Source organism: Lissotriton vulgaris, chromosome 4_1, assembly GCF_964263255.1.
Source record: "Lissotriton vulgaris chromosome 4_1, aLisVul1.2, whole genome shotgun sequence".
NCBI classification, from domain to species: domain Eukaryota; kingdom Metazoa; phylum Chordata; class Amphibia; order Caudata; family Salamandridae; genus Lissotriton; species Lissotriton vulgaris.
Window position 1 is genome coordinate 1108559100 of NC_141691.1, and position 13044 is coordinate 1108572143.

Sequence of the window (13044 nt, forward strand, 5' to 3'; positions counted from 1 at the left end):
TTCTTGACTGCAAGTGATGTTATTTTTTATGTCAGTCTTGAAATCACACAGTGACGTCAATCCTGGTGGTGTTGCTTGCAATCTCGCCCTTTATATAACATGTGGTTTAATTTTTGAAACCAGTCTTGATAGTGCTTAGAGCGCCACTTGTGATGCCTTCGTGGTATCGCAGTCGCTGTTATTTGTGATCACAATATTTGTAGTATATTTAGTGTTGTCTGTAATGCCTTAATTCACAGCCCGTGTGACGTCACATGTGACGCCATTCGCGGTATTGTGATTTGTAAAATACGTCTATTTATTACGGGGTGATTTTGTTTATGGCGCAGCTTCATGCCACTTGACTGTTATCTCAAATAACTTTGAGAAACCATAAACATGCAAACTGCACAAACAACAAGCATTGGCAAAGCCAATAGGCCTGGCGTTGGCAGCCGGCCTTTTATCAAATTTTGATTATGTTTGGCCATGGTTTTTGCACAACATTATTGTGCTGCTGGAACCTCATCAATCTAAAAAAAATATATTGGCTAAAGGCAAAAATGTTTTGGTAGCAACTGCTGGCAGGGAATGATGGTGGAGGGGCGGGGAGAAGGGTGGAGGGGGGACACAATAGAAATACCACTTACCTCTTCCGCCGGTCGCGTTTCTCCTCCACTTCTCCGGCGAGTCCCGGAACCAGAAAGCACCCAGGCTCCCCATTGTCAATCACAACGCTGCAGTGCAGTTTGCAGTCAGATATACAAAGATCACTACAAAATAATTTACAACAGCACTGGCAAGAGACAGGAACTGATAAAGCTGGAATGTGCCCTGTGTTCACATCTGGTATAAAGTGTCCTGCTACCACATCAGGTTCTACAAATAAAGGCAACAGTGAAGTAATCATAAAGTGAAAACAAACAAAAACACTAGCACAGATGGGAACTACCTTGTGTGTGGAAGTGCTCCTTGTGAAAGGGCTAAATGCAGTCACGGAAAGTGAACTTAGTCAGTGGCTGAAGTAGGTTCATTGCCCCGTGCCGTAATCTGTAGTGGGTGGAACAAAATGTGAATGATACAACAACAGACCAATGGATGAAGAGAGGTGGATGAAAGCCCTGTTAAGTCAGTATATTATAGATATATTTTTAGAAAAATCAAAAGGTCTTGGCTAACACAAGACCTAACAAACAAGAAATGTCAGAAAATTCAGCTCTTTTAGTTGAGAGAGTGCCATATGCAGTTCCCAGAAAAAGTGCCTGCATCACAATCCACTCGAAGCGTTATTTTATTTTAAAATTATTTTGAATGGTGTTCAGCTGCCTTTTTTAGGTTTTGACTGGCGATGCGTACAAAGTACGCATGCGCCAAAAAACCTTATGAGTTGTGTGTGGCGTCGGGTCTCCGCCCCCTCTTCCCATTGGCTAGCTCCATAAATGGAGGCTAGCCATTGGGAGAGGTAACTGTCCGTCAATGCCAGACCAGATTCGGGGGCGTTCCCGAGATTTTTTGGCTTTTGGCTACGTCACGCTACGTCAGCCAAAAGCCCTCGGGAACGCCCCCGAATCTGGTCCGGCATTGAAGGCACCCGGAAGAAGTCCAGGTGAGTGCTTGCTTTTTTTTTTGCCCGTTCCCACCCCCTCTCCCGCTCTCCGTGTCTCCGGACCCCGTTCCCACCCCCCCTACCGCTGCCTCGCTCACCGTGTATCCCCGGCCCTGTTCCCGCCCCCCTACCGCTGCCTCGGCTCCCGTTCCCGCCCCCCTACCGCTGCCTCGCTCTCCATGTCTCCCCGGCCCCGTTCCCGCCCCCCTACCGCTGCCTCGGCTCCCAGTTCCCGCCCCCCTACCGCTGCCTCGCTCTCCACACTACTGCTAACGGTACTATTACACCAGGGCTAATAAAAATTAATAGCATTACAATTGTGATTACATACTAGTGACACGTTACAAGCTACAGAAATAAAAGTAAGATTCAAAAACGTTACTTTCAATCACTCCTGTCTTTACATCATCTCATGTGCACCCGGAGCTACACCCCAGGCAGCTAGAAATCTATCACTTCAGAATCTAATAGTGTTCCCTTTAAAATATCTCGATGCCTGCGGGGGATGAAGGTGTCACATCTTTGGGACGAACCCAGGAAACGTGTGTTCCTTTATTGGGGTTTGTAAAGCACAAGTAACACAGGAGGCGTCTTGGCGCTAGCTAAGAATGCAGTGAATGGTATAAGGGGAGGAAACTGGGAGGCCAAGGAGAGATAAAAAGCCATTCCGGAAGTCCAGTAGGTTGGGTCCATTTTTGATATGCAAAATGTGCTTTTTAAATTATTATTGTTGTTGTTGTTTTTATTGTTATTGACCTCAGACACGCGGCCCCTTTCTGCTCGGCTCCTGCCTCAGGTAGAAGTCACCATGTACCCTGCGCCTCGGTCCCGTGCATCACGGGGCGCCTCCTCCTTCCCTCTTGTCCTGCTCCTCTGCCTCCTTTCCCTCTGCACCTGTCCTGTGCCCCTGTTTCGAGGGTGTCAGTCCCTCGTGCCCTTGCCCAGGTGCCCCCTGCCTCAGTGCCACGTGTCTCTGTTCCCTTTGCCTCCGTTGACAGTTCTCCGGTCCCCGACCCGGTGATTCAGCCCTGGTGCTCCTGTCCCTCCCCCTTGCCTGTCTCGTATGCCCATGTCCCGTGTGACTCTCCCGTGTGCCCCTGTCCCATGTGCCACCCCGGACCTGTGTTCCTCTGTTCCGTTTGCCTGTCCCATGTGCCAATGTCCCTTGAGACTCTGTCTGTGTGCCTGCCTCATGTGCCCAAGCCCCGTTTACCTGTCCGGTGTTCCTCTGTTCAGTTTCCCTGTCCCTTGAGCCTGTCTGTGTGCCTGTCCCATGTGCCCCTGTCCTGTGATCCTCTGCCTGTGTGCCTGTCCCATGTGCCCCTGTCCCGTGAGCCTCTGTGTGCCTGTCCCATGTGCCTTTGTCCCGTTTGTCTGTCCCGTGTGCCTTTGTCCCGTTTGTCTGTCCCGTGTGCCCATGTCCCGTGAGACTCTGCCTGTGTTCCTCGTGTGCCCCTCCCCACGTGCGCCCGGTTCTCCCAGCTCCACCGTGCCTGCAGGGTGCCAGGCTGCCTACCTGGGGTTGCTGCCGGCCGGTCCCAGTGCGCTCCGGCGGGGGCTGCTCCGATGGCCGTGTGTATCCGATGGCCGTGTGTGCTGAGTCCGGACTCCACGCCCCTGACCCCGCGGCTTGAGGTTCTTATCCCCTTTCGTTCCTGTCCCTGCTCTGTTTCCCTTTTCTCGTGTGCTTTATCACTGAACCATTTCTGCTTTAACTCTGAACTTTCTATTCGGCCGCCTCTCCCAGACCCCTGTCTTTACTGCCCTTTGTCCATTCTCTCGGCCTCACAGTGTTTGTCCGGGGAGTCACTCTCTGCCCGCTGTCCCTCTAGCTCTCTGTCTCTCTGTATTCTTGTATTCTTGTCACCTGCTCTCTGCTCTGTGTCTCTCTCGATCTCTGCTCCCAGCCCTCATCTACTTCCTTCTCCCTTTGTTTTTGTTGACTCTCACTTTCCTTCTGTCTCTGATTTGTCTCTTCCCCTGGCCTCCCCGGTCTCAGCTCTCAGCGCTCATCTGTCCCTGCTGTCCGTCTCCTCTCTCTCTCTCTCTCTCTCTGCTTCCAGCCTCCCTCTCCCCTGGCCCTGCTCTCCTCTCTGTTCTGCCCGGCACTTGCCTTTATAATCTCGCTGTAATTGCTTTTAATCGGATTATTGGCGGCTCTCTCCTCTCTGCTCCTGGATAGGTCTCCAGGCCACACTCAGGCTCCGCCTGACGAGAAACGTCATTTCTCAGCAAAACGCCCGTGTGTTTTACCCTCTCTCGGTTTCCCTCCGGCGTGTTCTGCCCCCCACCTGCTCCCAGATACTGGCCCAGTGGCACGGGCCCTGGTGCCAACCAGGAAAAGTGCCTCTGGTGACCCGGTTGGGAATTAAAATCTGAATGCAGTGGGCCTCTGGGAGCACTGGTGCCGCTGCACCTGCTGCACAGTGATAGCCACGCCGCTGCTAGTTCTCATGCACTGGGATGCCCCCTGATCCCTAGGCCGCACGGCTCCCTGCTCCCGCGGGCCCAGTCTCATGCAGGCCTCTCTCCTACAGACCTGAAATTCCTTCATGGCCTGTGCGGTTCTGTACCCACCCTGGCATGGATGCCTCTTCCTCGTGCAAGCCCGTGCCATCTTATGCAGATCGCCACTCTACCCTGCTTCTCCCGAAGGTTCGCTGCCCTCTCATCCTGCATCTCTTGCAGGGCTCTTGTATCTTCCCTGCTTCTCCCTGAAGGGTTACTGCCCTCTCGCCCTGCATCTCTACCATCTTCCCTGCTTCGCCCGAAGGTTTACTGCCCTCTTGCCCAGCATCTCTTGCAAGGCTCCTGCATGGCTCTGTGAGGGTGTGTGCAGGGCTCTGTGTGGCTGTGTGTGTGGGGAGCTTTGTGTGGCTGTGTGTGTGGGGGGCTTTGTGTGCCTGTGTGTGTGGGGGGCTGTGTGTGTGGGGGGCTCTGTGTGGGTGTGTGGGGGGGCTCTGTGTGTGTTTGTGTGTGTCATTTGCGAGAGATAAAGCTAGTGGCATTGTAAATGACAATGCCATTTATTTATGTTAAAAAAAACATAAATAAAAATAATGTCAAGAGCAATGCCAATAGCTCTAACTTTAACAAAGGCAAAACCATTGCATTGTAAATGCTTGTCTACCTGATGGTTCCAATAGACTTTTAAGATTTCTACCAATCTTGCACGCCTTGCATATTAGGCATTTTGTAAAGCCGGTTTGTTTTGATCCCAGCAAGTCTCTTTCTTTTCGTGTTTCGAAATGGCTGTGCACCAAATGATCTGATAGATTAGGTGCTCTTCTGTATGTGATTGATGGTGTGTCTCCTATATCATTTCCAATGTCAATGTCCTTTTTCAATACGTGCCAGAATTTGCTCATGATTTTTCTGATCTTGAAGCTCTCCTTGGTATACATGATTATCATTCTCGGCTGTTCTTCCAATGTATTAGTTTCCATTTCATTCTCATTGGTTGTTGAGTTCTGGTTCGGACTTTTTCTTTTTCCTAGTTGGGTTCTGTTTGATGTTAGCATTTCTTGCCTGTTTTTAGTTCTGGCTGCTATTTCCCCTCTTTTTATGTCAATTCTTTTGTAACCTCTCTGTTGAAATCATATTTTTGTTTCCTCAAATTTACGCTCCATTTCGCTTTCTTCTGAACAGTTCCGCTTCATCCTTAATAGCTCACCGTAAGGGATGCTTTTCTTTAAACTGTTGGGATGGTAACTCTGTCCATGCACTACCGTGATCAAGAACGCTAGGTTCGAAACGTGTAGGTCTTCGCAGCCTAAAATAAATGCTGTTTAAAGATTTCCCGAGTGGAGTGCCATCATTTGTTGAACTTTGAGTGAATATATGAATATATATATATATATATATATATATATATATATATATATATACACACACACTGTGTGCATTAACGTTAAGAATAATATATACTCCTTAGACACTTGATAAAAATCATTTTCACACTATTTAGATGTATTTACTTTAGAAGCCAGAGAATAAATATATAAACGTGTGTACTAATGTTATCGCATTCGTATTCATCATTTAGTTCTTAGTCACACTTGCATCATGCAACTAAAGTTATTTCAGATTTACTGACAGTCCTTATTCCTTTGTATGCGCACTCGCATATTAAATATGCACCATTGAGTTAATATGTTAAGTTACCATGACTAGGCCTGTATTTCTTTCTGCTTGCATGATTTTTCCCTTGCAGGTACGTTCACATGGTTTGTTAGTTTGAGAATAGATGTAACTCTGTGTGATCGGTATAGAGCCTAAGAAGACCTTGATAATGAACATAGAGCGCCAGATTGTTAATTGACAGACTCCATTCATCAATGGTTTGAGGAGCTCCAGGTACCCAAGATCGATGTTCTTGAGACTGCCCTATGAAAGTTTGTTAATGTAGCAGATCGCAGAATGAAAATGAAAAGGACAATGCAGCTCCTGATGGTGTGATCAATGGGTGTTACCTAAGAATTGTGTGGTATAAACTAGAGTTCTCACAGGTTGATGTTGGCCACTTTTCCCTTGGACTTTTAGAGGTAAATTCCTCCATGCTTAACCTTTTTACTCTTTGCTGAAGTATGGCTTAAGCGAACACTTATTTCCCGATCCCTGGAAGACTCTTGACCACACTTTTGAAATGCAGACACCTTCCCACAACTTCTTGCATTTTTCCTCCCTTCCAGTTGGCCACTTTTCCCTTGGACTTTTAGAGGTAAATTCCTCCATGCTTAACCTTTTTACTCTTTGCTGAAGTATGGCTTAAGCGAACACTTATTTCCCGATCCCTGGAAGACTCTTGACCACACTTTTGAAATGCAGACACCTTCCCACAACTTCTTGCATTTTTCCTCCCTTCCAGTTGGCCACTTTTCCCTTGGACTTTTAGAGGTAAATTCCTCCATGCTTAACCTTTTTACTCTTTGCTGAAGTATGGCTTAAGCGAACACTTATTTACCGATCCCTGGAAGACTCTTGACCACACTTTTGAAATGCAGACACCTTCCCACAACTTCTTGCATTTTTCCTCCCTTCCAGGATCTCCCAATTTTGTAGATCCTTTTATGCTTAACCATCCTCTTTAGTTTTAGACTCTAAATTAGATGACTTTAAAACTTTACTGATGTTTAGGAGAGAAGATCGAAGACTCTTCTCTGAGCACCAAATTCTGCTGTTAAATCTTTGTATTGCTTTGGTATTACTGTGACTGAACGTCTTGCATGCCTCATACTGATATACCTGAACTTCAGGACGTTTGGCTATCCAATTGTTATTCTGTATCTTTATAGCATGATATTGATATTAATGTACATTACTCTGACTTTTAACTTGTAATAAAAACCTTTTGACTTCATTTACCGATTCCTGCTCCTTGTTGGTGTAGTCAAATGGGTTATACTGTTAATTAAATGTGTTTGACCAAGTGAAAACTCCCATCATCTCTCAGTCACACACCAAGATCCATAGGATAACAAATGGTTAGAGGGTTGGCCCAGCACTGGATCAACATCAAGGTGAGAAAACAGATCAATAAGTATCCACCACAATCAATTGGACACAATGTTATATAAGTATCCACCAGTCACCCAGAGAAGTTTAAAATTAACAAACAGCTTTTAGTTATTAGTTACAGCATTAGTTATGAATCTTTAATGATCAGTGTACTTGTGTTCATAATCAAATTCTGATAACCAATTAAATACTCATATATGCAGTAAAACAACTGACCTTTTTATTTCCGGAAACATCAGCATTTTGGGGGTATGTGGTATGGCTGAAGCAATATCAATGTTTTTTACATAGTTACCCACTAGAGCCTTTCTATGCGTCAAGTTAGTACATACCTGAAAACGTTCCCATGTAGTGCAGAATGCACGTACTCAAACGCCTCAGGCAGCTGCTGTCCCATTAGTCATTCTCATCTCTTCATTTCACAACTTTCAGCACCAATCAAAGGCCTTGAAAAAAGGGGGTAAGAAAGTCATATATAAAGATAATGCTATCAGATATACACAACACATTTGATGGCTTACATTTTCAATCCATACAAAAGAACACTTTCATCCCTCCCTGCTCTGCTCCTAATCTTAATTTGAGTGCAGTTACACCCGAATTTCAGGAGATACCAAAAACCTGCAGACCAGAATAAACTGTTTAAATTGCTTAAAACGAAACAAATTGTACACACATACCTAACTGAAAAATCGCCAAATGGATGAACCGCGCAGGCCACTATCAACAAAACTAGACTTGCTGACGGCCTCAGCTCATAAAGTCTTACACCACAAGCAGGGCACGAGTTCGAGGTACACTTATGTGGACGGCGTCCAGCCACTTTTTTTCACAGGGTGAACGCCATCCACCCTGCCCAAGAATTTGGGCCCCACTGAATAATGTGCTGAACTCGTCACAGTGTAATTTCCTAACACCGGGACACTTTCAGCAGCGCCTGCACGTTGTTGTCTGCTTTCCATCTGCAATAAGCAACAACAGGGCTTTCTTATTTAGACTCCTGCTGGGCCCATATCAAAGGCCGAATCTGAGGGGTCATCAGGCCTCCTTTTGTTCGAGTCTCTTGGCTGGGAGCAGTCAGGAGTAAGCATGGGCGGAAAATCCGTTCCGCTCGCGGATTTTCGGTAAATTCGCAATCCGCGAACTCTCGCGAATTTACCGAAAATCCGCAAATTCGCACGCAGCCGATTTTTATTTCTTGGCGATACAATATTGCGGCGTGCGGCGTTCACTTACCGTCATTCAGCGTTTGCAGAGTTGTTTTTCTCGATATTTTGCGAGTGCTGCGCCATTTTGGATCTTGCTGCGGGATCCCGCGGGAGTTTGGCGACGCATCGCGAGAGTTCGCAATTGCGAACATGTAGGTGCGGCGGGCAGCAACAATCTCGCACTCGCGAAATTACAAAATTAGCAATTCTGCACAAGAAATCCACTAGCAAGCAGCATAGACCATCTGAAAATGATGATTTTTATCAGAATAACTCAGGTTGACATTTGCCTGCACTTTCTTTGGATTTGAGGCCTTTTGACTTTCTTTGGATCACTTTTGGATTGGAAATCAACTTTCACAAATAAGTTTGTTTGGGGCATTACAGTTGCTGTTCTGCAGAAAAACGAGTTTTGCAAAACTGAAAGCACTCAGCAGGTGCAAAAGTTCAAACTCATCATTAGTAACCATTCCCTGTAGTGCTTCCTGACTGGGGCCCGTCCAGAGTTCAGTTGCTAGTTGCAACAACTCTATGACCCTGCTCTGACCCTCACAGCAGGCTCATAGAATAGCTACAAGTAGGCCACAAAGGTCCTGGAAAAAAATTGCACTGCAACAGAAAGCAAATTACAGATAAGGAAGCAGGTGCCAGACTGGAATTTTAAAACAGTGACACATTAATAAATCAACCCCAAATTAATTCATGTCAGTTGAAGCAGGGCAGGTGTGCTTGCTTTCCCCCCCATAATCTACAGTGATGAACCAGAGGGTGGCATTGATGTACCAGAGGGTGGCATGGGTGAAACAGAGGGTGCTGTGAACCTGTGACGATGAACCAGATGTAGAAACAACATAGTTGCGACCGTTGCGAACTGACAAGTAAGTTCGCAATTGTGAACTGGTACAAAACCCTCGCAAACTGGCAAAAACCCTTGCGAACACAAAAAAAAAATCTGCAAATTCGCGAGAATTCGCGGATTGCGAGTTCGCAAATCCGCGAACGCCAGATTCGCAAAATTCGCCCATGCTTAGTCAGGAGCCTCACTCCTGATGTAAATGAAGTGGAGGGGAAACAAAGGCTCACACCTTGTTAGCACTTCACACATACTTGAGAGGCAGCTTTTCGCTTTGTTCAGTTCCTGCTTAGGAGCTATGCATGCACTGCAAGAATGTCAGTTGTGTTGGTCTTTCCTAGTATTTACCCAAGGTAAACTGCATTTATATAGAGCTTACTTCCCCCGAGTTGGAATAATTTAAGAACCACTATTTTTTCTTGATAAGCCCTACTCATCCCAATGCAGGGTGTCAAGAGCGCTTTACATCAACACATGCCTATTACATGTACAATTAATTCTGTACGTTTGTAAATGAATGTACAGGATGTGCAACATAAAACTGGGGATTGCAAGGTGTAGAAGTCACATATCTTCCATAGCTCACTGTGCTATTATCCTCGCAATGCGCGCAAACGTACACATGATAGACCTGCTAAATATATATGAGGGGGCTTTAGATCTGATGTCACTTCTTCTGATGCCACATCCTGTAAAGTCATGGCTTGTGATGCCACTTTCTATGATGTAAATTCCAGTGATGCCATGTGTGATGTCATGCTCAGTGATGTGCGCCAGGATGTCATGTGCGTGGTGATGTTATTCGTGCCGTGATGTTATGTGCGCCGTGATGTCATGCGGGCTGTGATGTCACTTGCATACTGCCTAACTAGGTTAGCCCCCATTACTTTTTTTAGGACTTTTGCCCTGACCACAAGGTACAACACTTGGGAATGTCTGATGTATTATTGCAAGGAGTAAATGGACATTCCGGACATGGTGTGGTGTCGTTGCCTGCAATTGGTTAGGCAAGTGACATGGAATGTGAAGTTCTGACTTATCCGGTTTCGATGCCTACATCATGGTGACTGGATGTCCACAAATTGCCTAAAACTTAACTCCGATAAAACTGAGGTTATGGTGTTTGGTAATCTCTCCCCAGCCTGGTCACCCACTTGGTGGCCTGCTGCTCTTGGACCACCTCCGTCCCCAGTGGCCAAGGCAAGAAATCTGGGGGTCGTACTGAACAGTAAACTTACCCTTATGCACCATGTTAATGCAGTGGTGTCAACCTCATTCTATACTATGAGAATGATTAAAAAACTCCTTCCTTACCTTCCCATGAGTATGGCCAGGACTTTGGTCCATGCATTAGTGATATCTTGCATTGATTACAGCAACGGGCTCTTTGTGAATGCTCAGGAAGGAGTTCTCAAAAAACTACAGTTGGTGCAAAATGCTGCGGCCAGATTGATCACTGGGACCCCCAAGTTTACACCTATTTCCAGCACTATTAAACAGCTTCACTGGTTGCCAGTAAGGAAAATAACTAAATTTAAGGCACTTTGTATTGCCTATAAAGCAATTCACTCCCTAGGACCTGCTTTCCTAAAAGATGCCTTTTGCCCTTATACCCCGGTAAGATCCCTCCGTTCATCCACCGCATGTCTTGTGCAGGTCCCAAGGACTAAGAAAGTCTCGTGGGGTGACAGGTCCTTTATAGTGACTGCCACCAAACTTTGGAATAGCCTTCCATGCCAAATTAAAACCTGCACTTCTCTTTTCTCAAACAGATAAAAACATGGCTTTTTAACCAGTAATCATTTTATTGACAGCATAGTGGACCCACAGCGCCGAGACACCCTCGGGTATTTGTGCGCTTAACAAATTTCCTAAAATAAATAAAAGTACTCTGACATCAAAAAAAGATTGGGCAAATGTATCCGGGGCAGTTCGTGAGTACCATAGGTGTGGGGTATAGGAGGCATATTTTGTACATATTGTGTGGTCATGTGCGGAGGTATCTTCCATCAGGCAGCAGGTCATGCGATTGGGAGTGGAGATAACCGGATGCTTCTTTCTCCCGGACCCACTTCAATAATACATTTTAAAAAACAAGGGCCTGGTGCGGTTCTAGAATTTGGCGCTGATATTAGCGAAGCGTAGTATCTATGGCACCACCCAATCAGTAGGTGGCATGTTGAAATGTGCAAGTGGGCGTAGCTGAACTGGCAGTACTCAGGAGGTTGCGCACTAAGGGGGAGGCGGGAGGGGGATCCGTTGAGTTGCTGGGAACCTACCTGGAAAAGTTAGAGACACACTCGGATGAACGTCCTCCAGGACGTTTCAAAGACACCAGTTAGGGCATTGCAAAAGACAGTGGCAACGTCTGCTGTGCAGGACATTTCTTGTATGAAGAGATGAAGGAAGGGGGGCTTTGATCAAGGACTATAAGGGGGTGCCCCACAAGCACTGGCGGATAAGGGGATATACTGATATCAGATTGAGACATGAGGGAGGGAACAGGGGCTGCATGGGGGGGCCGAACTGTAGGAGTAGGGCAGGACACACATGGGTAATTATGGTTGTTGATCTTGTTTGGTGTTTATTGTACTGCGCATGTTGAAATATGTAACGGACCTCCCGCCTCCAATCCGGAGTATTATTGCTGAACGTGCAATGTAGATTTGCTTTATCCCTGAAAATAATCAAGAACTTTAAAAATAATATTTGTTTTAAAAGGGCAGATGCAAGGAGCTTCTTGGAGCATGGTGAACACACAAGTTCTGACGATGGCAGGAGGTACAGTACTGCACTATTGTAGAGAAACAATTTCCCAGAAAAAAAACCATGAAAGTCAAGATCCTTTACCTTTTCGTACCATAAGAACTAAACTACACCAGACCATACGGAGCCACTATCCGACACACTACATCTATTGCTCACCCATGAAAATGGCTGAAGACTTGTCACCCTGCTATTTAGCGCCCTCCTCGGGACGAGTACATCTGATTATCCATCACTCTGAGAACGATGGGTCCACAGTATCGGGCAAGAATTAACTCATAGAAAGTAGAAGAATGCCTTAGTAAATTTTAAGCAAGTGTCAAGGAACCCTGTCCTAAATATAAACAATTCAACCATGTGCACTGCACCTATCCAACACTGAAACAACTCAACTACATGTTCCCAGAGGCGAAGCCGAACAAACTACCCTCAGTGCCATTGCCCAAAGCCCAATTTCTACCATAAGGTATGAGTTTGGCCGATGATCACGAGGTTATGGTCAGAGACAACAGCCATCCTCATGGAAATCACTGACAGACACCTGGTGGTGGATCTCTTTAAGTGCCTCTTGGGCATAGCACCACACACCAAGAAGAACAAATATGTGTTGTGCTTTATAGACCTAGCTATGTCCTGGCCAAGAGACTATTAGCAATGACTTGGAAGACCCCCTACTGAGCCATCAAACGGGTGAACGTTGAGATTGAGATACGGAGCTCCTTTTGCACGAGGGACGATGAGACTCCTCCACCCCCCCCCCCTCCCCCCTGCTCCAATAGATGCCTGGGTCACACGCATGGATGCGCTGGAGACAGACAGATGAGGCACAAATACTGGACACATTGCCCTAAGTTAAGCCAGAATGCTCTGTACCAAGCTACCAGCAGGTGAGCACATGTTAATTCAGGGTTTACTTGTGCCTTAACCCGACTAGTATTGTGAATGCTATTCAAGACCAATTTGGGTTTTGAATTCTCCCTGATTGGCCTTTTGGCTTTTCTTTACATTCATTCCTACTCCACCTGTTTGATTGTGTCTGTGTTCTCACCTGAGAAGATGGAGTTTGAGCTGGCCAGCATAAAGTCCTACACTGTGGCCCAGCTCATTAAGTTCTG

The 13044-nt window shown here is 46.2% G+C and overlaps 1 protein-coding gene across 5 annotated transcripts in view; it reads right to left on the minus strand.

Annotated features, from left to right (window-relative positions):
• The window catches only part of MSANTD3 (Myb/SANT DNA binding domain containing 3), a 310518-nt gene that overhangs the window by 221819 nt on the left and 75655 nt on the right, over window positions 1–13044 (minus strand). For all 5 annotated transcript variants that reach the window (XM_086965335.1, XM_086965337.1, XM_086965339.1 and 2 more), the window contains exon 2: window positions 7435–7548. In XM_086965335.1, coding sequence (XP_086821461.1) covers window positions 7435–7499 — 65 coding nt within the window. In that variant the 5' untranslated portion in view covers window positions 7500–7548. The remainder of the gene's footprint in view (window positions 1–7434; window positions 7549–13044) is intronic.